Below are 27,619 nucleotides of genomic sequence, written 5' to 3' on the forward strand. Positions count from 1 at the left end.
GTAATTGTTATATATTTTTGATGAATTCTTTCATCACTACAAAATGTCCTTCTTTCTTTATTGTACAATTTTGGTCTTAACATATATATTGTATTATATTAATACAGTTTAGCTACATTACCTTGCAGAGGTTATTCTTCTCATGAAGTATCTGTTTCGTTTCATATTAAGCCAGCTGGGCTCTTATATATTAAGTGAGTCCCTTGTAGATAGCATATAGTTGAATCATTTAAAAAAAATTCATTCTGCCAACCTGTATCTTTCACTGGAGTCTTTGAAGTGAAAGTGTGAGTCACTCAGTCGTGTCTGACTCTGTAACCCCATGGACTCTAGCCTGCCAGGCTCCTCTGTCCATGGGATTTCCCAGGAAAGAACACTGGAGTGTGTTGCCATTCCCTTCTCCAGGGAATCTTCCTGACCCAGGGATCAAACTCAAGTTTCCTGCACTGCAGATTCTTTACTGTCTGAGCCACCAGGGGAGCACTGGAGTCGTTAATGCACCCATATTTAACATAACTACTGATAAGGGCCGATTGACTCCTGCTATTTTGCTATTTTATGCATGCTCTCTTTTGTCCCCCATTTCCTTCATTACTGCTTTATTTTGTGTTAAATGAACCATCTTCATTCCACTCTCATTTCTTCACGCATATATATGTACATATATATTTGTTTGGTTATTTAGTCTCTTTATAGGTGACCTGAATTATACTAAACATCTTATTTCATAACAATCTAGCTAGAATTAATATCAGCTTAAGTTTCAGTAGTATACAGAAGTATTCCTATGTAGCATTTGGCTTCCCATGTGGCTCAGTGGTAAAGAAGATGCCAGCCAAGCAGAAGATGTGGGTTCAATCCCTGGGTCATGAAGATCCCTTGGAGAAGGAAAGCGTAATCCACTTCAGTATACTTGCCTGGGAAATCCAATGGACAGAGGAGCCTGATGGAGTATAGTCCATGGGGTCGCAAAAGAGTCAGTCACGACTTAGTGACTAAACAACAATAATATAGCACTTATCCTTTATGTTAGAGTTATAAATCACAGATTTACACAGTGTGTGCCCATAAACATAGGTTTATAATTATTATTTTGTGCAGTTCACTTTTAATTCAAATGGGAAAAATGAGGAGTTACAAAAATACTACATATACACTGACTTACATAGTTATTTCTATAGTGTTTTGTATTTCTTTGCGTGTTTCAGGTTACTGTCTATTTTAATCTCAGACTGAAGATTTCCTTTAGAGCGTCTTGAAGTGTAGGTCTACTAGAGACAAACACTTGGCTTTTGTTTATCATAAAATGTATGAATTTCTCCTTCATTTTTTGAAATTTTGCCAAGTATAGAATTCTTGGTTGACAATTTGTTTTCTTCTACCAGGAAACTGAATATGCTTATCCTACTAGCTTCTGACCTCCATATTTTCCTATAAGAAATAAGCTATTATTATACTGCAGATATTTTATATATGAAGAGTTGTTTCTCTTTTAATGCTTTTAAGATTTTCTTTGTCATTATCTTCCAATGTTTGATTATGTGTCATAACGTGGATCTCTGCATTTCTTCTACTTTGAGTTTCTTGAACTTCCTGGATCTGCAGATTCATATACTTCATTAAATTTGGAAAACTTTCAGATATATTTCTTCAAATGTCCTCTGCCCTTTCTCTCCCTACTCTCCTGGGATGCCCCTTACGTTTATGTTGGTACGCTGGATAGTGTCCCAGAGGTCTCTGACTTTTACCCATTCTTTTTTCTTTCTCTTCTATAGAAAGGATAATCTCAAAGGATAGTTTTCAAGGTCACCAATTCTTTCTTCTACCTGCTCAAATAACCTGATGAATCCTTCAAGTAATTTTTCATTTCAATTTTTGTACTTTACAGCTACAAAATTTATTAGTTCCTTTAAAATTTTTTAAATCTCATTACTAACCTTTTCCAGTTGGTTAGGTATCATTCATATGGTTTCCTGTACCTCTCTGAGTACATTTTAAAATTTTAAAGTCTTTGTCTAGGAAGGCCAATGTCTGGGCTTCCCCAGGGACACTTTCCATTAATTCCTCTCCCCCAAAGTATGGGCCACTTTTCTTTTTCTTTGCATGCCTTGCAACTTTTCCTTAAGAACACATCTCTATATTTAAAATGGATAACCAACAAAGACCTACTGTACAGCACACGGAACTCTCCTCAATGTTACATACCAGTCTGGATGGAAGGGGGGGTTGGAGGGAGAATGATGTATGTATGTGTATGGCTGAGTCCTCTCACTGTTCACCTGAAACTACCACCACACTGTGAACTGGCTATACCCCAATACAAAATAAAGCGTTTAAAGTTACAAAAAAAAAAAAAAAAAATCAATGCCATATTTAAAAAGCAGATATTTTAAGCATTATAATGTGGCAACTCTGGAAATCAGATTCTCTTTCCTCTCAGGGATTGTTTTTGCTTGTTGTACATTTGTTTAGTGACTTTTCTGAACTAATATTCTAAAGTTTATATTCTTTGTCATTATGATCTCTAAAGTCTTGCTTCCATCATTTTAGGAATCAGCTAATGATCCAAGCGATTTCTTTGAACACCATAAATAATAACAACAAAAAGTCCCTATCTAGTATTTGCAGATGAGCTATGTGACTGTGTTGGAGCAAGCCAACAAGACACAATCTGGCAGATTACAACACTGTCTTAGCCCTCACTTCCTGCTTGCACAAAAGCCTGATGGTCAGGTAGGGAAAAGACTCCAGGGTTGTCTTGGGTCTTTTCTAATCATGTACCCATCCCTGGGGATACATGTGGCCTTCTAGATTTCTCAGAGTATGTGGGAGATTTTCAAAGACTTTGTTTCCCAAAGCATCTCAATCCTCAACCTTTCCCTGCAAGTTTTTATTAGGCAATTATTTATACTAGTTGTATATCCTTGTACTTGGGTGCTGTGCTTAGTCGCTCAGTCATGTCCAATTCTTCGCAACCCCATGGACTGTAGCCTGCTAGGCTCCTCTGTCCGTGGGGATTCTCCAGGCAAGAGTAATGGAATGGCTTGCCATGCCCTCCTTGCACCAGGTATCATCAATTAATACATTTGCCTTCAAATTGTTTTTGACAATTATCCCCAGGTAACCTCCTCAGCTCTGGGAGAATTCTGAGTTAGGCAAAAGAAGGACAAACTCTTAAAACTAACCTTTCAGAGAACCATCAGAGAGGTAAAAACAGCTATGGCTATTTGAGTACAAGATCTGTTCTTCTCCAGTATTCAGTTCAGTTCAGCACAGTCACTCAGTTGTGTCCGACTCTTTGCGACCCCATGAATCGCAGCATGCCAGACCTCCCTGTCCATCACAAACTCCCGAAGTTTACTCAAACTCATGCCCATCGAGTCGGTGATACCATCCAACCATCTCATCCTCTGTCGTCCCCTTCTCCTCCTGCCCCTAATCCCTCCCAGCATCAGGGTCTTTTCCAATGAGTCAACTCTTCGCATGAGGTGGCCAAAGTATTGGAGTTTCAGCTTCAACAACAGTCCTTCCAATGAACACCCAGGACTGATCTCCTTTAGGATGGACTGGTTGGATCTACTTGCAGTCCAAGGGACTCTCAAGAGTCTTCTCCAACACCATAGTTCAAAAGCATCAATTTTTCAGTGCTCAGCTTTCTTCACAGTCCAACTCTCACATCCATACATGACCACTGGAAAAACCAAAGCCTTGACCAGATGGACCTTTGTTGGCAAAGTAATGTCTCTGCTTTTTAATATGCTATCTAGGATGGTCATAACTTTCCTTCCAAGGAGTAAGCATCTTTTAATTTCATGGCTGCAATCACCATCTGCAGTGATTTTGGAACCCAAAAAAATAAAGTCTGACACTGTTTCCACTGTCTCACCATCTATTTCCCATGAGGTGATGGGACCAGATGCCATGATCTTAGTTTTCTGAATGTTAAGCTTTAAGTCAACTTTTTCACTCTCCTCTTTCACTTTCATCAAGAGGCTTTTTAGTTTCTCTTCACTCTCTGCCATAAGGGTGGTGTCATCTGCATATCTGAGGTTATTGATATTTCTCCCGGCAATCTTGATTCCAGCTTGTGCTTCTTCCAGCCCAGCGTTTCTCCAGTATTAAGTACCTGTAACAGGGATGCAGTTGGTTGTCTTCAAAGCTTCTGCTGAGTTGGGAAGTTGAGATATGATCAGGGTAAGCTAAAATGCCATTACCCTCTTTTATGGGCTTCCCTGGTGGCTCAGACAGTAAAGAATCCGACTGCAATGCAGGAGACCTGAGTTTGATCCCTGGGTCAGGAAGATCCCCTGGAGAAGGGAATGGCAACCCATTCCATTATTCTTGCTTAGAGAATTCCACGGACAGAGGAGCCTGGCAGGCTCCAGTCCACAGGGTTGCAAAGAGATGGACATGACTAATCAACTTTCACTTTCACCCTCTTTTTAAAAATTGAATTATAGTTAATCTATAATTTTGCACAGCAAAATGACTCAGTGATACATATAAATGCATTTTTTCTTTTTCAGATTATTTTACATTATTGGTTATTACAAGATATAAGTACAGTTCCCTGTGCTATATAGTAGATCCTTGTAGTTTATTTTATATATAATAGTATGTAAATGTTAATCTCAAACTACTAATCTATGCCCCCCACAACTATCCCATTTGAAAACCATAAGTTTCTTTTCTATGTCTGTGAGTTCATTTTTGTTTCATAAATATGTTCATTTATATCATTTTTTTAGATTCTACATATAAGTGATATATGAGATTTATCTTTCTCTGACTTATATCACTTAGTATGATAATCTCTAGGCCCATCTGTGTTGCTGCAAATAGCATTATTTCATTCTTTTTTTAACTGAAGTATAATTGCTTCCCAATGTTGTGTTAGTCTCTGCTGTACAGTGAAGTGAATCAGCTATCTGCATACATATATACCCTCCCTCTTGATCTTCCTCCCCTCACATTCCACCATCCAAGTCATCACAGAACTCCAAGCTGTGGTGTTCTATACATCATGTTCTCACTACGATCCATTTTACACATGGTGGTGTATTTACGTCAAACTGAATCTCTCAATTCATCCCACTCTCCCCGTCCCCCACTGTGTTCACATGTTCGTTCTCTACTTCTGCATTTCTATTCTGCCCTGCAAATAGGTTCATCAGTACCATTTTTCTAGACTCCACATATATGTGTTACTATATGATATTTGTTTTTCTCTAACCTATTTCACTTTGTATGATATATTCTAGGTCCGTCCACATATCTACAAATGACCCAGTTTCATTCTTTTTACGGTTGATTAAAACTCCATTATATATATGTACCACATCTTCTTTATCCATTCATCTGTCCATGGAAATTTAGGTTGTTTCCATGTCCTGGCTATTGTAAACAGTGCTTCAGTGAACCCTGGGGTACATATGTCTTTTTCAATTACGGCTTTCTCAGGGTATATGTCTAGTAGTAGGATTGGTAGTGGGTCATACGGTAGTTCTATTTTTAGTTTTTTAAGGAAACTACATTACTGTTTGGGAGAAGGAAACGGCAGCCCACTCCAGTAGTCTCCAGAATCCTGAATCCTGTGGAGAGAGGAGCCTGTTGGGCTGCTGTCCATAGAGTCAGACATGACTGAAGCGACTTGGCATGCGTGCATACATTGGAGGAGGAAATGGCAACCCACTCCGGTGTTCTTGCCTGGAGAATCCCAGGGACGGAGGAGCCTGGTGGGCTGCCGTCTATGGGGTCGCACAGAGCAGACACGACTGAAGTGACTTAGCAGCAGCAGCTAAGAACAGAACATTATTGTCCCCCATAGTGGCATATCAATTTACATTCCCTCCAACAGTGCAAGAAGGTTTCCTTTTCTCTGTACCCTCTCCAGCATTTATCGTTCGTAGATTTTTTGATGATGGCCATTCTGATTGGTGTGAGGTGATACCTCATTGTAATTTTGATTTACATTTCTCTAATAATTAGTAATGTTGAGCATCTTTTTCATGTGTGTCTTGGTCACCAGTATGTCTTCTTTGATAAGATGTCTAGTTAGGTCTTGATACTAAGCTGCATGAGCTATTTGTATACTTCGGAGATTAATCTTTTGTCTACTGCTTTGTTTGCAAATATTTTCTCCCATTCTGTGAACGGTCTTTTTCTCTTGTTTATGCTTTCCTTTACTGTGCAAAAGCTTTTAAGTTTAAGTAGGTCCCATTTACGTCAAAAAGTGTTTTCCCTATGTTTTTCTCTAACAGTTTTATAGTGTCAGGTCCTACATTTAGGTCTTTTATCCATTTTGAATTTAATTTTGTGTATAGTGTTAGGGAGTGTTTTAATTTCATTCTTTTACATATAGTTGTTAAGCTTTCCAAGAAACATTTATTGAAGAGGCTGTCTTTTCTCCACTGTATATTCTTGCCTCATTTGTCATAGATTCGGTGACCACAAGTGCATGAGATTGTCTCTGGACTTTTCTTTCCTGCATCATTGACCTTATCTTTTATTTTGTGCCAGTACCATATTGTCTTGATTACTATAGCTACATAGTATAGTCTGAAGGAGCCCGATTCCTACGGCTCCATTTTTCTTTTTCAACATTGCTTTGTCTAATCAGGGTCTTTTATATCAAAATGCAAATTTTAAAATTTTTGATTCAAGTTTTGTGAAAAATGTTACTGGTAATTTGATAAGAACTGCACTGAATTTGTAGATTGCCTTGGGAAGCACAGTCATTTTGACAATATTGACTCTTCCAATCCAAGAACATGGTATGTCTTTCCATCTGTTTGTGTAATCTTTGATTTCTTTCATCAGTGCCTTATGCTTTTCAGAGTATAGGTCTTTTGCCTCCTTAGGCAGATTTATTCCAAGGTATTATTTTTTGATGCAATGATAAATGGGATTGTTTCTTTAATTTCTCTTTATGATTTTTCATTGTCAGTGGATGGAAAAGCAATAGATTTCTGTGTATTAACTGTGTATGCTGCAACTTTATCAAATTCACTGATGGACTTTAGTAGTTTTCTGGTAGCATCTTTCTCTATGTATACTATGATGTCATCTGCAAACACTGACAGTTTCACTTCTTTTCCAGTTCGGATTCCTTTTTCTTTTCTGACTGCTAGGACTTCCAAAACTATGCTGAATAAAAATGGCAAGAATGGATATCCTTGTTTTGTTCCTGATATTAAAGGAAATGCTTTCAGATTTTCACCATTGAGTATGATGTTAGTTATGGGTTCATCATATGTGGCCTTTATTATGTTGAGATAGGTTTCCTCTATGCCCACTTTGTGAAGAGCATTTTTTTTATCATAAGTGGATGCTGGATTTTAGCAAAAGCTTTTTCTGCATCTACTGAGATGATCATAATGGTTTCTACTCTTCAATTTGTTAATATGTTGTATCACACTGATTGATTTAGGGATACTAAAAAAATCCTTAAATCCGTGGGATTAAACCTAGTTGTTCTTCTTTTAATGTATTGTTGGATTCAGCTTGATAGAATTTTGTTGAGAATTTTTGCGTCTATGTTCATCAGTGGTATTGGCCTATTATTTTATTTCGGTCTCATATTGGTAACAGGGTGATGGTGGGATGGCAGACATTTTTAAGAAGAAGAAAATGCTCTGGCATATTCAAAATAGTTGCTTATCCCCTGCTGGAAACAAAAGCATTTTGCCGTTATACTCACTTTGAGAACCCGGTCAAGCTCTTAGAGGTGAAGTACACAGAAGTGTGGGGATCTCGTGTAGTTCTGACCCCCATATTTGTCCACCTTGAACATCTGGAGATTCATCGATTATAGTTCAGGTTTTCCTACCCCAGTACTGATTTCCACAGAGGTTTCTGCTCTCGTTAAGTGTGATTTTCTCTATCTGCTTCTCTGTCTATCCAATTTGGAAGGCTGCATCCTACACTGTTACTTCATGTATCTTACGGATCTAGGAAGAGTTGCTGATTTTTCACTTTTTTCACATTTTTACCTGTTGTTAGGATGGAGTAAGTGGTGATTTCCAAGCTTCCTATGTGCAGGACTAGAAATCAGAAGTATAATGGAATAATGTATGAAACTTTGTGTTAATAAATTCAACACCTGAGATGAAGTAGACAAACTACTTGAAAGACACAAAATACCAAAACTGAAGAAGAAATACAAAGTATGACTTCACTGATAAATTATATACATAATTTAAATAATAAACTAATTCTAATCCTATAGAAACTCCTGCAGACACAGACAAATAGTTTTCAACCCACTTAAGCAAGCCAACATTCTCTTGATTACAAAATCCAAACAAAGATATTGTAACTACAGATCGACATACGTCACGGGCATAAATGTACCAATCTTTTATAAACAGTTAGCAAACTTAATCCAACAATATTAAAAAAATTACACATAATGAGAAAATGGGGTTTATTAAAAGAGTGTAAGGTGGACTTAACACTCAAAAGTCAGTATAGAGTTATATACCCTACATGGGAATAGGATGCAAATTATATCTCACTAAAGCTGTCATAACAAGTCAACATAATGCACCCAACTGAGAAAACGAAAGAGTGCATTTCAATAGATGTAGAAAAGGCATTTGAGAATATGATATATCCATATAAGAAAAAAACACTCAGGAAGTTAAGAATAGAATAAAGCTCCCTCCACCTGAGAAATGACATCTTCAGAAATTGTAAGGTATGGTGTTACAGCCAATATAACCTAATAGTGAAAAATTTACTGCTTTCTCCCTAAGAGCAACACCAAAGCTTCTATTCCATATTTTGTAGAAGGTGCAACACAGTGCAATAGACAATAGAAAAAACTAAACAGTATACTAAGTAGAAAAAAACAAATAAAACTGATTTTATTCTGATATGTTTATGTACATAAAGAAATCTTATAAATTTATTAAACTATTAGAGCTTGTAAGTCTATGTGGAAAGGTCCCAATATCCAGTGAATATACAAAGAGTAATTCTGTCTATATGCTAACAACAAAAAATATTACAAATATAATTTTCAATAGCAACAAAAACTTAAAATATTAGAGATAAATTTAATATAGTATTTATAAAGCATTTAAACTAAAAATTACAAAAAACTACTAGAGAAATTAAATAAGCTCTAAACAAATGCAGATACATATCTTATCATGAATCGGAAGATCCAAAATTATCAGGACATCCTTTCTTCCTAAGCTTATCTACAGATCAGTGCAATGCCAATCAAAATCCCAAGAGACTTTTTAATTTTAGATACTAAAAACTGATCTTAATATTTTTGTGAAAATGTAAGACATTGGAAAAACAAAACTTCAAAAAGAAAACAAAGTTAAAGACTTCTATTGCTTTACTTTAAGACCTACTACAAAGCTATTGTAATCAAGACAGTGTGAAAAGGAACAAAATAATGGAAGAGAACAGACCAGAAGTAGATTCAGACTTCATGGGCTGATTTATATTTTTTATTAGGTGTCAAAATAGAAAAACAGGGTAGACTAGGAGAATCCAGAAATAGACTCATGTAGGGGAGATTTTTTTTTTAACCAAAGTATTAAAACATTACAATGGGAATGGAAATCTTTTCAGTGAATAGTGTTGGAACAACTGGCCGGCTATACAGAAAAATAAACTTGGACCTATTCTTCATATCATACCCACTAATTTGTTTGACCTGGATCATAAATCTAAATGCCAAAACTAAAATTACAAGGCTTCTAGAAAAAAAAAAATACGAAGATTTTTTAACCTTTCATCAGACAAAAACCTCTTAGAACCCAGAAAGCATAAGACCTAAAAAGAACATATTGATAAAACAGACATCATCACAATTAAAAATACTTTTGCTTATCAAGAGCTATTGTTAACAAAATGTATAGGCAAGATCCAGATTAAAAAAAAAATTCACATAACACATAACTGGCAAAGAAAATGTAGCTAGAATATATAAACAACTCAAAGATAAAATGACAAACAACTCAACTTTTAAAATGGGCAAACACCTTCAACAGACACGTCATAAGGGAAGACATGAATGGTGAAAAATCACACGGAAAGATACCCAATACATATTATTAATCACTAAGGAAGTGCAAATTAGAATTTGTACTTAGAACAGAGATACAACTATGCTCACACTGGAATTAAGGTTAAAATTTTAAAAATTAAAAATACCAAGTATTGACAAATGTTGAGCTACTGGGACTCCCCCAGGTTGCTGATGGAAGTGTAAAATAGTACCACCACTGTGAAAAAAGTGTGGAATTTCAGTCTTAAGTACTTATCCAAGAGAAATGAGAATGTAAACACACCTAAAGACTTGACAGAAGGTTAATTTACAAATGCCAAATAAGTGAAAATCCAAATGTCTATTAACAGATGAACAGACAAAAATTTATGGTATATGCACACAATGGTATGTTCAGCAATGAAAAAAACAGCAAACTACACACACGTCACAACACAGATATATTGCAAAAATGGTATACAGTTGACCCTTGAACAACATGGCATCGAACTACATGGGTCTACTTGTACTTGGATTGCTTTCAATAGTAAATACCACAGTACTACACAATCCCCAGTTGGTTAAACCCGTGGAGGTGGAACCACAGAGGAACTACAGATATGGAGCACCAACTGTAAGTCATGTGTGGATTTTCTGACTGAATGGAGAGTCAGTGCTCCTAACGCTCTTATTGTTCAAGGATCAACTGTACTTAGTAAGAGAAGTCAGCCACAAAGGCTTCATTTGTATGTATTTCTAGAACCGGAAAAACTAACCTATGATGATAGAAAGCGGGTCAGTGGTTACCAAGAGCCAAGGGTGGTGAAAGACTGACTGGAAAGAGACACAAAGACACTGTGAAACAATGCAAAGGCTCTGATGGATTATACAGGAGTATGTAGGTTTGACAAAACTCAACAAATATATTAGAGATCTCTACATTCACTTATGTAAATCATACTTCAATGAAAAATGTCTATTGATATAGGTATGTAAGCATAAAAAGGATACATATATGCCAAAAAAATTAGCACCATAAGAATTATAGGATTTTTCCTGTAACAAAGATTTCCTTTAATAACCTAGCATTACCATATATATATCAGGGCCTGAAGGACAGCCTCACTGAAAAGGTTAACATTTGAGCAAAGACCTGAAGGAGGTAACAGTGCTAAGCTCTATGGATATATGTGGGAGAGCTGTCCAGAAAGAGGAAAACTGGAGTGTAAAAGCCCTGCTGCTTTGAGAAGAGAAGTGACATGATCTGATATGTTAACAGGTTTACTCTGGCCAGCACGTTTAGAATAGACTCTGAGAAGCCAAGGATAGGAACAAAGAGACTAGTCAGGGAAGTACTGAAATAATCCAGGTGAGATGTGATGGAGGCTTGATTGAGGGGGGAGGTAGTGATGCTAGAGAAAGACAGTCTCTGAATGTACTTTACAGCAAAGCTAACATGATTTGCAGTTAGGTTGGATGAGACATGGGAGAAAGAAAAAGGTCAAGGACAATTTCAAGGGTTTTGGCATACACAACTAGAATAGAGTACCTGGTTATTAATATACAGAAAACTTGAAGGGAGAGGTTTTGAAGGGGCAGATGCAGAGAAGAAAGCAGGAACTTGTTTTGGACACAATAAATTTGAGTACAATTGAAGAGATATAAAACTAGTAGTCATCAACAGGTGGAGAATATTTAAAGACAAACACCTGGTGAACTAACCAAAGGAATGTGTACATAGAGAAAAAAAAAAGAAAGGTCCAGAGGATGGACTCAATACCATTTCTGGAGGTCAGCAAGTTCTCACCATAAACTAGAAATGAAGGTCAGTAATACCTTAAAGTATATACTGCAAAACTATTCTTAGAAACTTCAAGGAACTACAAAAAAAAAAAAAATCAAAAAAGCCATTTCTATTCTTTGCTTGAATGAGTACTCTCAACTTTTCACTGATTATGTAAGAAGAAATGGACATCTTCTTTAATTACAATCTGAAATTGCAAACTATAGAGAGGTAATACCTGTTCACCATTATTCTAGACCTGTATTGTTATAATTCCATAGATCAAGCTTCTCTTTTTCTAACCAGTTAGGAATAAAGGTGCAACAACATATTCAGACAACCTTTCTTCAAATAGCAAAGAATTATTTTCTAAGGAGGATGTACACTTGTGTTCTGCAACAAGACTCATCAGTCATCAGATGATGCTCAGATCTTGTGAGGTAATGATGTACTACACAGCTGTCTGATCCTCAGATGTCACTTTGGAGGTTGATGATAAACTACAGGTCTGACAACTCACTTTCCATTTCAAGATATTTCTTGAACTTTCTCTTGTTGTGACAGGCAACCAAATTGATTAAACCTAGTCATGGGATTTGACACTACAGCCAGCAGACTTCTATTTGTTGATTGCTATTGATTTTCTTTGATACTTCATTTAAAAATCAATAGTTGGAAAGAAAAATAGGCTTGGTTTACACATACTTAAACATACTATTGTATGCTGAAGGAGGCACAAGTTTGGCAGGGCTTTGGCATCCAATTATAAGAAGAGCTCTTAACAGGTGAAAGCAAGGGCTTTAGATCGATATTCAGTTTTCTTTCTCAATCAAAGAAAGTGGCTATAAATTAGGCTCATCAGTATTATTTTCAAGGCTTTCTTGAAGCAAACAAGTTTAAACTTTTGGGGAGGGGCAGAGAGTCTTCCTTGGATTTACATTAAAAATGATAAACCACTAAAACTTTTTCTTTGTTTTAAGCATATTTATAGTACCTGAGGGTTTCCCTGGTGGCTTGGCCAGTAAAGAATCCACCTGCAATGCAGGACACCCGGGTTTGATCCCTAGATCAGGAAGATCCTCTAGAGAAGGAAATGGCTACCCACTCTAGTATTCTTGCCTGGAGAATTCCATGGACAGAGGAGTCTGGTGAGCTACAGTCCATGGGGTCACAAAGAGTCAGACATGACTGAGAGACTGACAATTTCACTTTTTTCTTTTCATGGTACCTGAAGTTCATCCGTGCTTTTATCTTTTTGGCTTTCTTCTTATTTTTCTGCCGCTCTTCTCCATCTTTCAAAGGCTCTGGTGGAGCTGTACTTTCAACCACAATGTCAATAACATATTTCTTTAAGGAAAGGTGTTCCTGTAAGATAAATAAATGAAATAATAATTAAAAACAACATAGCACTGCTACAGACTACAGTGAATATAAAAGAATACACAGATGAAAGTAAAAGTAATCTCTATGAAATACTGGCTTCAAAAATTGCTTTGGTAAACACTGAAGAAATCATTTTACTTGAGACTTTTATTGACCTGTCAAACTTTGCTGCACATCAACTGAGCTAAATGCTAGGGCTACAGGGACATAGTCAAGTGCCCTGCAACTCCACACTACAGTAGGAGAGGCAAAATACCATATTCAAATCTGTAAAACCCAGCTTGGTACTACAGGAGCTCAAAAGGGGAAATAAGATCACTTGGGGTGATGAGGAAAGATTTTAAGAAGGAAGCACCATGTCTGCTATCCCTTGAAGAATGGATTGAATTTGAACATATGGATATTGGGTATGTCTGTGTTTGTTTGGGTGGTAGTTGCGAAAAGTGGCAGGAAGGAGAAAGGAGTAGGGTATCCCAGAAAACAGGCAGAGGTGAGAAAGCACAATGTGGCTAGTGGCAGCAGAAATCTGGTCTGGCTGAAGTACAAAGAGTTTGGCTCCACTTCCCTCCTTAGCCATCTTGGATTTTACGGCACCTCTTTATGATCACTCTCCTGCATGTACACAACTCCCTTGTCCCTCTATTCTTCTTTCATACCTGCATGGAAATTCTCAACCCTAAATCTAACACTTTCTCTACTTTGTACTCATAATTGAGCAGATTAATATGGCTATAATTATAAACCATGGTGACAAGATCTCACTTTAAATTTATGACATTACACCTCAAATGGGCTCTAGAACTGCCAGGCAATCAGGCAACCTTAGTCTACTTTGTCTACATTCTCCTTCCCAGAAATTATTTTAGACCCTCTCCTTAAATTTCCAACATCATTAGAACTATAGATCACTTCTTCCTCCCTGACACACTTTCTTTACACGTCACTTTCTAGATATCACACTCTCCTCCTAACTCCAGCTGTACCTTCTAAGTCTTCTTTGCTAGATCCTTTTCCTCTTCTTGACTGATAAATATTAAACATCTCAGACTTATAACTTCCTTCTTCTCTATTCAAACTTATTTATCAAGTGCAGGGACTTGAAATATCATTCACAGAGGCAATTCCCAAATTTTTACCTCAAATCCAGACTTCTCCCCTGAACTCGATTCCTATATCTATCTACTGAAAATCTCCACTTAAGTGGAGTATTTCCAACATAAGCATTTCCAAAATAATACTCTACAACATAGCTCTTATGCTCCTAATATACATTAAAAATTGACCTTAGAGTGTTCAGTAAGTGGTGCCACTATTTGCATAACTGCTCCCATCTAATACATCAGTAAATCCTATTAGCTCTACTTTCAAATATACCCATATTAATCTCAATCCAATCACTTCTCCCCACCACCATCACTTAATCTAAGGCCTCGCAGCTTTCATTTGCATTATGAAATAGCATCTTAAATATTCTTCCAGCTTCTATGGTCTCAAAATCTTTTCTTTACAAGATCAGCAATTTTTTAAAAATATAAATCACATATCATTCCTCTTATCAAAATCCTGCATTCTCATCACATTCAGGATAAAATCCAAAGTCCTTATCACAGTCTATTAAGCCCCACATCATCAACCTCTCTGACCTCATCTTACCTTACTCTCTCCTTTGTTCACTCCACTGTGGATGGAGTGGGTATATTAAAAAGTAGAACTGATAGGGTTTACTGATATATTAGATTGAGCAGTTGTGCAAAGTTACTGAACACTCTAACAGCAAATTTTATGTAAACGAAGAGCATAAGAGTTTTGTTGTAGAATGTTATTTTGGAAATGCTTACGGTGGAAACACAAGTGGAGAGGTCCAGGAGCCAATTTGATATAGGAGTGGAGTTCAGGATGTTGTTCTTCACAGTCCTCAGGAATGGTACTGCCTCAAGACTCTTGTTTCCATAGCCAAGAATATTCTTCTCCAGGTACTTGCATGGTCTCAGCTAAAATGAACATTCAACCTTACATAACACCTTCTATTATTTACCACCTTCTTATTTTATTTTTCTTCATAGGACTTGTCTATCATCAGTGCCTGATATCAATATTCATTTGTAATTTCCTGCACTAGAATATAAGTTTCATGAATGCAGTGACTTTGTTTTGTTCGGTGACGGTTCAGTGTCTGGTACTGTGCCTGGCATACAACAGACACTCAATAAGTATAGGTTAAATGAATGATGAAAAGAAGGTAACAAGATCTAATACAATATCTGTGGTCAAATGAATGAAGGTGGTCAAAACACACAAACTTTCAGTTATAAGATTAAGTAAGTCTTCAGATTGTAATGTACAACATAGTGACTATAGTTAACAATACTGTATTGTGTATTTGAAAGTTGCTAGGAGAGTAGATCTTAAAAGTTCTCATTACAAGAAAAAAATTGTAACTCTGAGTGGTTATAGACTGTAACTAAACTATGGTAATCATTTCACTATATACAGATATATATATATAATCAAACATTATGTTGCATACCTAAGACTAACACAAATGTTCTATGTCAATTATATCTTGATTAAAAAAAAAGGACAAAAGTAGTATTCTGAGGGCTTCTTATACAATGTACACTGAGGTAAGTCCTTTACATACGATCATCGATTTAGTCCTTTGAACTACACTAAAAGGTATATATTGTTATTACTCTCATTTTAACTATTAGGAAGCAGACTACAGAATCAAATAACTTTCCTGAAGTTAGAAAGTCAAAATCATGACGATTAGCAGTTTTGTAGATAGTAGTGATATAGCCTAATTTAAATCCATACAATATGATTATGGAGTCTATATTTTTGGCTCGTACTTTAGAGATATGGTTAGAAAATGAGTTGATCCATAGAGTTGTGCTTATTATGAAACTTCTATGCTTAGTGAGGCCAGAGAGAAAAAGTCAAATCCTGTATATTTTCTCTTATATATGGAATCCCCAAAATAAAGCAAACAAATGGATATAATAAAACAGAAACAGACTTATAGTCACAGAGAAAAAACTGGTGGTTATCACTGGGGAGAGGGGTAAGAGAGGAACAAGATAGTGGAAGAGTATTAACAGGTACAAACTACTAATTATTAAATAAATAAGATCAAGGATGCAATGTATAAGACAGGGTATATAATTTGTGTTTTACAATAACTTTAAATGAATATAATCTATAAAAATACTGAATCACGGTGTTGAACTGAAACTAATATAACACTGTAAATCAACCACACTTCAACAAAAAACAGAAACTTTTCAAATCATAAACTTACCAAAACAGTAAAACAAAATCACCCCAACCAAAGGCAGAAAATATTCTCAAAAGTGGAAGTGATTATTTTCATTGATAAATTAGGCCTGTTGTATACAACATCTTTATACTTTGGCACTAAACAAAGGCAATTACTTAAGTTATAAGTATATAAATATACATATACATGCAACTTGAAAAAATAACCTAGGTCTCAAGTCAAATTAAAGCAATCACATAAGTAAATAAAGAAAACTCCCTTAACATATATCCTAAGGATACATAACACAAAGCAAGTCATATAAAACCACCATCCAAGTTATCATTTATTAAATACTTGCTGTGATCAGCAAAGGGCTAAAGTCTTCACAACCCTATAGAAAGGTGGGAAAATGTTTATATTTTACAGATGTTCAACAAAGGCTCAAAAAGGTTCAATATTATGTTCATGATCATAAAACTCAAGTTCAAAAGGGCTTCCCAGGTGGCGCTGAGAACTCGCCTGCCAATACAGGCGACATAAGAGGCGTGGGTTTCATCCCTGGGTTGGGAGGATCCCTTGGAGGAAGGCATGGCAACACACTCCGGTATTCTTGCCTGAAGAATCCTATTGACAGGGGAGCCTGGCAGGTTACAGCTCATAGCGTCACAAAGAGTCAGACATGACTAAAGCAACTTAGCATGCACACACGCAAGACCGAGCTTTTTCCCTACTCCACATTCCCTCCCTCTAACACTGCTCAAGTGGGCTAAGTCTCTGACATCTAATTTTTATCACCGCACTAAGGAAAAGGAGTACTTTAAATGACACTTTTAATTTTGTGAAATGCTTAATTATACTATTTTCAGTTGTATACAAATGCTATTTACATATCTAATAGAATCCATTAACGGTCTAAAATGCAGATATTACACAGAAAAATTTGGATTCCATCCAGAACTAACAAAAACTGCCTCTTTTTAAAAGACATTACAATCACACACACAGCATGCATCATGCACTCCCATTAACATTAACTTTTTAAAAAAAATCTCAAAACTTAAACCAAATGAGAATATATTTCTATTTCTGTTTGACTTAATTTTTTCTTAGTACAAATCAACACGTTAATTATAAAAAATAAACAGAATGAAGTTAAGTCAGAAAGAGAAAAGGCGGTACAGTATATGAACGCATACATATGGAATTTAGAAAGACAGTAACGATGACCCTATGTGCAAGACAGCAAAAGAGACACAGATGTAAAGAACAGACTTTTGGACTATGTGGGAGAAGGCGAGGGTGGGATGATTTGAGAGAATAGCATTGAAACATGCATATTATCACATGTAAAACAGATGACTAGTGCAAGTTGGATGCATGAAGCAGGGCACTCAAAGCCAGTACTCAGAGGGATGGGGTGAGGAGGGAGGTGGGAGGGGGGTTCAGGATGCGGGTACATATGTACACCCGTGGCTGATTCATAAGGATGCATGGCAAAAACCACCACAATACTGCAAAGTAATCAGCCTCCAATTATAATTAATTAATTAAAAAATACAAGTCAACACATGTTAATTACAAAATATATAAATAAAATTAAGAAATAAAAATCTCCTATAATTTTAACACCTTAAAATAATTGAGTATATCATTCAGACATTTTTCTTCACATACATTTTTATTAAAATGTATATATCTTTTATAATATTTTACAATGTTTTTTAAATTTAATACTGCAAATATATTCATTCCATGAAATAATGTTCTACAACATAATCTACTGATTATTTACAGTATACCTAGTTTTACTAAATGCTTTTTTGTTAAACATTTGAATTTTTATTTTCAATATGATAAATACTAGGGAAACAAATATAGCTAAACTTTTAGGGACTTCCTTGGTGGTCCAGTGCTTAAGAACCCACCTTGCAATGGAGCGGACATGGGTGGGGTGTGATCCCTGGCTGGGAAAAGACCCCACGTGCCGCGGGGCAGCTAAGCCCGCACATGGCAGCTGGAGAGCCCATATGCCACAACTACTGAGCACCCATAGGCTGCAACTAAGATCTGATGTGGCCAAATAAATAAGCATTAAAAAAGTTTAAATTATTCTTTTATGATCAAAGCATAGGACTGAAATTTCTGGGCTACAGATTACACACATTTTTAAGGCTTTTCATTTGTATTCCAAGGCAACAAAAATGAAAATAAGTCCCCATAAGTGGTTTGCCAGTACCTAGTAATTCTGTTTGGTTTTGTTTTGTTTTGTAAATCAGTCAATTTGTTAGCTGAAAAACTTATATTAATATGCTTAACCATTTGTTTGTATTTTGTCTTCTGTGACTTAAAATATGTCTCTTTTCTAATTTTCTACAGATACATTTCAAGGTTTCATAGATTTGCTTCTAGTGGGTTGCATTATGTTTTCACTTTCTGTAAGAAAGAGACTGCCTTTTGATGATGCACTGTTGGATGTGACACAGGATAATTAATTGTTATTTTTCCATTAAAACCATGAAGACTATATAGGAAGGTTTTGAGATGGTTTCTGAAGAGGAAGAACATGCACAAAGGAGGTTTTCAACACTGAGAAGTGATTTAGAAAATTATAATACATTTCTACTTGTGAAGTATTAGCCATTAAAACACTTATAATGAGGATTCTGAGAAGATGAAGGCAGTGATAATAAAGTTATGGATTCTCTTTGAATCACCATATAAAACAGAAAGAGCAACTGGACAGCAAAATCAAAACCCATAGAAAATATTTACAACAAGTAAGTGACAAGGTATCCCCATAGCCTCCAAGAAGGAGTGGGTGAGGACAAACTACCAACAGATCAGCAGGGTTTCAGTGTCTCTGAAGGAGAAATCAGAGGAAAACAGTCAGAGTGAATAATGAATCTGAGAAAAGAACTCTAAAAAGGAAATCATTTTTCACTGCAGAGTTCAACAGGCCAATCTGAGAACAGCATCTAAAACTGAGAGAGGTTTGACCACTGAAATGGCAGGTGAGTAAAAGGTGCCTGCATTAAGAAGGTCAGAACAGTCTGTGAAGGCTAAGCCCAGCTCAGTCGCTCAGTCATGTCCAACTCTTTGTGACCCCACGGACTGTAGGCCGGCAGGCTCCTTGGTCCATGGGGATTCTCCAGGCAAGAATATTGGAGTGGGTTGCCATGCCCTCCTCCTGGGGATCTTCCCGAGCCAGGGATAGAACCAGCATCTCCTGTGTCTCCTGCATTGGCAGGTGGGTTCTTTACCACTAGCGCCTCCTGGGAAGCCCAGGTTAAGCCCTAGGACCTCTCAAAACTGAGCCACAAAGAAAACTGCTAAAGAAGGAATTTAGTTAAGCAAACTAGGAATAACAGAAACAAAGGGAGGAAATGCCTGGATACAAACAGAACAGGTAAACAGAACTAGGAAATTTTAGAAAGCAGGTCACTATATTTTTTACAAAAACAATACAAGGAGCTCTAAGAAGTTAAAATAGCTACCTTGAATCACAACCCATTCAGCTCAGTTCAGTTCAGTCACTCAGTCGTGTCTGACTCTTTGCGACCCCATGAACCACAGCACACCAGGCCTTCCTGTCCATCACCAACTCCCGGAGTTCACCCAAACCCATGTCCATCGAGTTGGTGATGCCATCCAACCATCTCATCCTCTGTCATCCCCTTCTCCTCCTGCCCTCAATCTTTCCCAGCATCAGGGTTTTTTCCAATGAGTCAGCTCTTCGCATCAGGTGGCCAAAGTACTGGAGTTTCAGCTTCAGCATCAGTCCTTCCAATGAACACCCAGGACTGATATCCTTCAGGATGGACTGGTTATAAAGGTCTTATAAAACAAATTCCACATAAAAGTAAGCAATACAAAGGTATCAAGATCAAATGACGAAATCATTAAAAGAAAAACAAATAAGTAGAATAGCAACACTACAAACAATGAAAACACCCCCCCAAAAAAACATACACAGAAAAGATGAAAATGTAATCTTCTATTTCAAAATAAGCTAAAACAAATATAGAAAATGTTCTAACACAGACCGCCATCTCAAAGACTCAGAATTTAGGTTACAAAACTCAATGAAGATGGCAAAAGAAAATAAATCATTTAAGAAATGAAGATAAAATAGAAGACATGAGTGAATAAACACAACAACTAATTCCTCAGACAACTAATAACACAAAAGGGAGAAAAATACTTAAAAGAAATAAAAAATGATTTGAGAGTAAGTGGAAATACAAAAGATAGGCAAAGATACACCAAACAGGAGCACTTGAAAAAGAAAACCAAAACAAGGAAACAAATCAAATGTTAAAAACTATAATATAATTCAAGAAAACTTTCCTAAAAAAGAATATAACTGAATGTTGAAAGTGTACACCACATATCTGAAAATACTGATCCAGAGTGGCTAATATCAAAACATATAGTATTATAATTTCTAAAAATAAAATCTATAAAAAAAAATTAGATAATCAGGCCTTTTGACAGCAATATTTCATGCCAGAACAAAATGAAGTATAGTTGTCTCCTCTTATCCTTGGTTTCAGTTTCTGTGGTTTTAATTACCTGTGGTCAACCATGGTCTAAAAATAGTAAATGGAAAATTCCAGAAATAAACTCATAAGTTTTAAATTGGGTACTGTTCTGGGAAGTGTGATGAAAACGTACACTACCCCACTACATGGCCTGGATGTAAATCTTCCCCTTCCAGTGTTTCCACACTGTATATGCTATTCACCCATTAGTAACATAGAACCCATCCAGGTTATCCCATGGATTGTGGTATGGCAGTGTTTGTGTTCAAGTAATCCTATTTTATTTAAAAATGATTTCTAAGCATAAGAATAGTGATGCTGGAAATTTCAATATTCTCTAACTTGCCTTATTTATGAATTAAACTTTATCATGGGTATTTCTGCATAGGAAAAAAGACAATACAGCTGACCTTTGAAAAATATGAGAGTTAGGGATGCTGATCCCACACAGTCAAAAATCAACACATAATCTTACAGTGGCCTTTCATGTTCACAGATGCTACCAGCCACAATCATGTAGTACTGCATTTATTGAAAATAAGCCATGTATAAATGGACTCACATAATTAAAATCTGTGTTGTTCAAGGATTAACTGTATATATAGTATTCAGTACTATCCATGGTTTCAGACATCCACTGGGACTAGGGTCCCAGTGGAATATATCCTCCAAGGTTGGGAGGGGACTACTATAAATTTATTTAGAATTGTCAAAGGAAGAAATGTGAACTAAGGATCTTATACCCAGTAAAACCAGCTTTCAAGTATAGAAAGCACAGATAAATTGTTATTAACATTAAAAAATTCTAAACAGAATATTATTTTCATAAGACCTTCCTGAAGAATCTACTATAGAACAAACCTCAGAAAACCAACATGACTATAGAGACAGAGACATGAGGACCAGTGGTAAATATTTCTTATATACGTACAGAACTAAGACGAAACTAGTGACTAAAAGCTAAGGAGATATTGTTGTAAAACGGTTGTATGTCAGACTTTTCACAGAATTACTAATAAAAAAATGAGAATGGGGAAAAACATGAAAAGAATTTTAACCTGTTCTCAGTAATTAACATTGGCAGTAGGATTATTAGTAATGTTAGTCTAAGATTGCTGTGTACATAATGTCGGATGAAGTAAAGGAGATTATGAGCATTTCTCCTGAGAAACCTGTGTGCAGGTCAAGAAGCAACAGTTAGAACCGGACATGGAACAATGGACTGGTTCAAAATTGGGATGGGAGTATGTTAAGGCTGTATATTGTCACCCTGTTTATTTAACTTATATGCAGAGTACATCATGCGAAATGTCGGACTGGATGAAGCACAAACCGGAATTAAGATTGCCAGGAGAAATATCAACAACCTCAGATATACAAATGATACCACCCTCATAGCAGAAAGTGAAGAAGAACTAAAGAGCCTCTTGATAAAGGTGAAAGAGGAGAGTGAAAGGGCCGGCTTAAAACTCAACATTCAAAAAACTATGATCATGGCATCCAGTCCCATCACTTCATGGCAAACAAAAAGGGGCAAAGTGGAAAACAGTGACACATTTTCTCTTCTTGGGATCTAAAATATATGTTCCAAAACGTATGTATGTATGTATATCTGGAGGAGGGCATGGCAACCCACTCCAGTATTCTTGCCTGGAGAATCTCATAGACAGAGGAGCCTCACAGGCTACAGTCCATGGGGTTTCAAAAAGTCAGACATGACTGAAGTGACTTAGTATACATTCACGCATGCATGCGTGTGTGTGTCTGTTTGTGTATAACATACAGACACACATATCACATATATTTTATGCTCTTGAAATATCATTTCACAGTAAAAGTAATCAAGACATCTGAATGAAACAGCTAACTGTAAACTAAACATCTTGCCATATCAAGTAGCAAGGTAACTAACAAATTCTATCAGGCTTATGTCAAAAGAACTTGAGAGCAAACTCTAAGAGGCTCCCACTGACCAACAGATAGCATAATTTGAGCTTTAAAAAAAAGAAAAATTTTCAATGAAGGAAAGCCATCAATAATTCCAGAGTTTATAATGATATATATTTTAAGATAACTAATTGTGGACACATTTGGAGGATAATAGGAAACTCACCATACTGGAAACAGGTAAAAATAAAAAAAATTAACCTACTAATCAGTAACCAAATATAAGATGAGGGAAAGAATATCTTTATAAATGTATTCCAAATAATAAGTGAAAGTGAAATGTAGAATTTGAATAGCCCCATATTTATGAATTAACGGATTTAAGTATCCATTAAAATCAAAAGCTAAAAGCATCAAAAGCTAATACGTCAGTACCACAAAAAGAAAGTCTATGAGACATTATGCATACATTTTGATGAAAGAACTCACACCAAATACAGTTTTTCCAAATGGGCTAAATGCCTAGTTTGATCAAGTCTCTAGATTTGCCTGCCCGTGAGCAGGCAATAGACAGTATAGAGAACTACTGCACACTGCACAGTAACAAAGCTTTAGCAAGTCACATAGTTCTTCTGCTAGGGACGAGATTTCCCAATTCTTCTTTGCTTTTAAGATTTTTTTTTTTAATATGGACCATTTTTAAAGTCTTTTATTGAATTTGTCTCAACACTGTTTCTATGTTGTGGCTTTTTAGCCGTGAGGCATGTGGGATCTTAGCTCCCCGCCCAGCGATCAAACCTGCACCCCCTGCACTGGAAGGTGAAGTCTTAACCGCTGACCACCAGGGAAGTCCCGCCATTCTTGTAGCGAGTGGTAGCCATGTGACTGAATTCTCACCAATGGACTATGAATACATGTTTAACGTTTGAAGACCCATTCATTTTCTTCCCCTTCTGCAAACTGGAACACAAAAGGGCCTGTAACATAGCTCTGAATATTAGAACTATATTAGGGGATGATAGCAACGGAAGATAACTCTGATAAAACCACATGGCATAATGCTACCCTGACCACTTATAACTGCTTATCTCAGGACTCTATTGTGAGGAATAAAGATCTATGTTTTAAAAAAAAATCATTGTATTTTAGTCACTATTAGAGCAGGTTAGTCTTTTGTCTTTCCCAATTAATGCAATTATGTACAAAATTTATATTAATTATATGTTTATATCTTTGCATTTTTATATGTGTATGCACATGTACATAAAATGACTAAGAAAATAAGGCAAAACACTAAAACTTGTCACTAGATGATTGATGCATTTTTAATTTTCTCATTTATAGTAAACGTGTAAGTAGAAAGTAAATCATTTTAAAATAGCTCTTATGAGATGATATTTAGAGCTGATGTCAAAATAGTATTTGGGCAAAGTGATTGGAAAAGTTCAATAAGGCAGGATGCATCATGAGTTTTTCAGTATTAGGGCTGAGTGATGAGTACATGGAGGTTTGTCATCTTATTCTGTCTATAATTATAAGTGTTTTAAATTCTTCACCAGTTTAGAAAATTCTTCATCAGTTTAGAAAATCTTATAAGGAAAAATAATTTACACACATGAATTTTAAAATTATATGTTTGGCTTGCCAAAAGTAGTAAATGAAATCACAATATTCTTATCTCTCAAGCATCCAAGAACTAGTCTCGTAATGAAATTTACATGTTTGTGCACTACTCAATTGCTGAGAGAGTGGACTCCCAGTTTGACATCTATTTTAATGACAGAAGGAGACAATATCCTGCAAAAAAATAATCCTTGATGACATCCTTTCTTAAAATCCCAAGGAACTGGCTAAGATAAGACAAATACAGCAATTTCATCTCCTTTTACCTGAAATATTGCTTGCTTAAAGTTATCTATAGTTCTGGTCATCTGAAAATTGAGCTTTTAAGAGACTGATATTCCTGCCTCCATTCTAATATGAACAACCAAACAGTTTCACAGTCCAGTCTACTGAATATTTAATAAAATTCTCAGTAAAAAATAAACTTCAAATAACTTACTTCTACAAAATTACCATAAGGAAATATAAGGGTACAACAATATTTCTCTACAAATATATTCATTGCAGTGAGATTTACAACAAAATATCAGCAGTAGGAAACTGATTACCTAAATTATGGCACATGCATTAATATGGTACCAGAAAGGCTAGATTCGTGTTAAGCACTAGTAATGGTAAATAAAAATTCAAATTTGTAATGCAGTCTATATATAAGCAAGTGTTTAAGATATTCACAGGTAAAGAGCAGAAAATTAGATCAACTATTAACAGTAGGCAAACCTCAGTTTTTCTTAAATTTTCCACAATTGATGTATATTAATATTTTATCACTGCAAAATTAATGTTAATAAGGAAATGAAAGGAAAAAGCAAGTTATTTAAAGAGGATTGATTTGTATAACGTTACAGTTTCTACAGGCTCATTTGTACTACAGAAAGAATAGATATAACTATGTAAAAATACACTCATCTTTTGGTATCTACTCACAATCCTAATTATTACGCCACAGGCACAAGGAAAAGCAAAGTATACACTTTGGGATGCAGTGTGTCTCAAATGTGTCTATGACTCATTTCCAAAATATGAATTATCAGGACCAAAAATCATCTTAAGGCCTCTGCATAGCCTTCTTTCTTATACGAATTAAAAAAAAACACAACTTCTACCCTCATGGAATCCTGCTTAGCGCAAGTACTACTCTACTACTAACAAGTCAGAAATGAGTCTTCATCGGCCATTCTATTTGACACTGCTAATTCTACATAAGCATTAGTAAGAGACACTGTTTTTCCTTAGGAATAGAAAAGCAAATTGGTGCAGTGGAAACAGCACTAAACTGTGTGTCAAGAGAACTATAGCAGGATAAATTCTACAACTCATGGCTAAGTCACTTCTCTGAGCCTCAGTTTCCTCACTAGTAAAAGCATTAGACAAAAATTCTAAAGACCCCCATTTTCTAACATTCTAAAAATCAATATATATGTATAGTTGATTCAGTTTGTTGTACAGCAGAAACACAACACTGTAAAGCAATTACACTCCAATTAAAAAATAATAAAATAAAATAAATCAATGTCTCCAGTCCAAAATCTATTTAAGTATGGCTAACTCCACACACACACACACACACACACACACACACACATTTAAATCTAGTTTTAAAGTCATAATTGTGACTTCTTATTTAAACATTACTGTAATATGAAATATTAGTAATGCATATAAGGAAACTAATACCTATACAGATGATCTCATCAAAGTTTATACCCTTCTTATTCTTTTAATTACCTTTTATGGAATACTAGACCAAAGCACTGGCCTTTCTAACATAATTTACTATATTCAACGAAATAATTCATAATGAAGTTTATGACCTTGATATTCTATCAGACTCCTCCTAAAGGTTCTTTATTTTTTAAAAGAGACAGGGAAAAATTAAGCTATAGATAGGTTCATGATCTTTGGGAAACAATGTCAAAGTTCTAAAAATAGTTGATGAGCAAGAAAATATAAATGACACACATAGTATTTTATTAAACTATAATTTTTAGAGCTCTCTCAAGTGTTACACCTCACAATAAATACATTTCACAAAATATGCTACATTGAATAAAACAACTTGCTTCCCATTATTTAAAAATATTATAATATAGAACTGAGAATTTTTAAGGATATTACTCTTCTAGATCAAAAGATTTAAATATGTCTTCACTGAATAAAAAGAACCACAGTTTCATTACAGTAATACAAATGTACATTTACTTGAAAATCAAAACTGTTTCTTTATAGAAATCCAATGTCATGCTCAAAAGGCATATTTCTCTGGAGCCAAAAGTTTACTTTCAAGAGCAGGATGGGAATAAAAAAAAGAGCAAGGTGGATGCCAAGTTACAAATCTAAATAGATGAGAAATTAATGCAAGGGTTTTCAACATTTTGTTTGGAAAAACATTTTTCTCTCAACCTCATCCTGTACTTTCTCAACTTTGTAATCTAAAATCCAATGATATTAATCAATTTCAGAAACCAATAATGTTTTCTCTTAAATTCTTAAAATATTATGAGGCACTCCACTGTTTTAAGCCTGCCTGGGACAAGGACAAGTACGATAAATACGAGGCATTTTACAATATTTCCTCACTGTGTTCTACAAAAACTGGGCAAGTGTGGGGGACCAGAGGGTAGGAACTTGGTTTCTTCCTTCTTTAGAGAATGATGGTAAGAAAAATGAGAGGTGAAGAAGAGATGGCAGACTAGAGAAATGATGGTGTTTGGGAAGGGAAGAAGAAGAAGGAAAATCAGGAGAAAAAGGAGAAGCAGCTGAAAGAAGGGAAGAAACAAAAACACACTCAACTACAAACAACATGGCATTTTTAGACAACACTTTACCATATATCTTGAGTACCACTCTCACAGACATAGTATATTGAAAATAATAAATGACAGGTTAGCTCATTAACATTTAGCTTAAAAGTGAAAAAGTGAAAGCATCAGTCACTCAGTTGTGTCCCACTCCTTGCGACCCTGTGGACTGTAGCCAGCCAGGATCCTCTGTCCATGGGATTTTCCAGGCAAGAATACTGGAGAGGGTTGCCATTCCCTTCTCCAGGGGATCTTCTCGACTTAAGGACTGAACAAGGGTCTTCTGCATTGAACGCAGCTTCTTCACTGTCTGAGCCATCGGGGAAGCCC

General features: G+C 35.8%; 1 protein-coding gene across 2 annotated transcripts in view; it reads right to left on the reverse strand.

The window, feature by feature from the left end:
* Positions 1–27,619, reverse strand: part of SCAPER (S-phase cyclin A associated protein in the ER) — a 400,216-nt gene that overhangs the window by 219,287 nt on the left and 153,310 nt on the right. For both annotated transcript variants that reach the window (XM_043921754.1, XM_043921755.1), the window contains exon 21: positions 13,021–13,157. In XM_043921754.1, the coding sequence (XP_043777689.1) occupies positions 13,021–13,157 (137 nt within the window). The remainder of the gene's footprint in view (positions 1–13,020; positions 13,158–27,619) is intronic.

Source organism: Cervus elaphus, chromosome 13, assembly GCF_910594005.1.
Source record: "Cervus elaphus chromosome 13, mCerEla1.1, whole genome shotgun sequence".
NCBI lineage: Eukaryota > Metazoa > Chordata > Mammalia > Artiodactyla > Cervidae > Cervus > Cervus elaphus.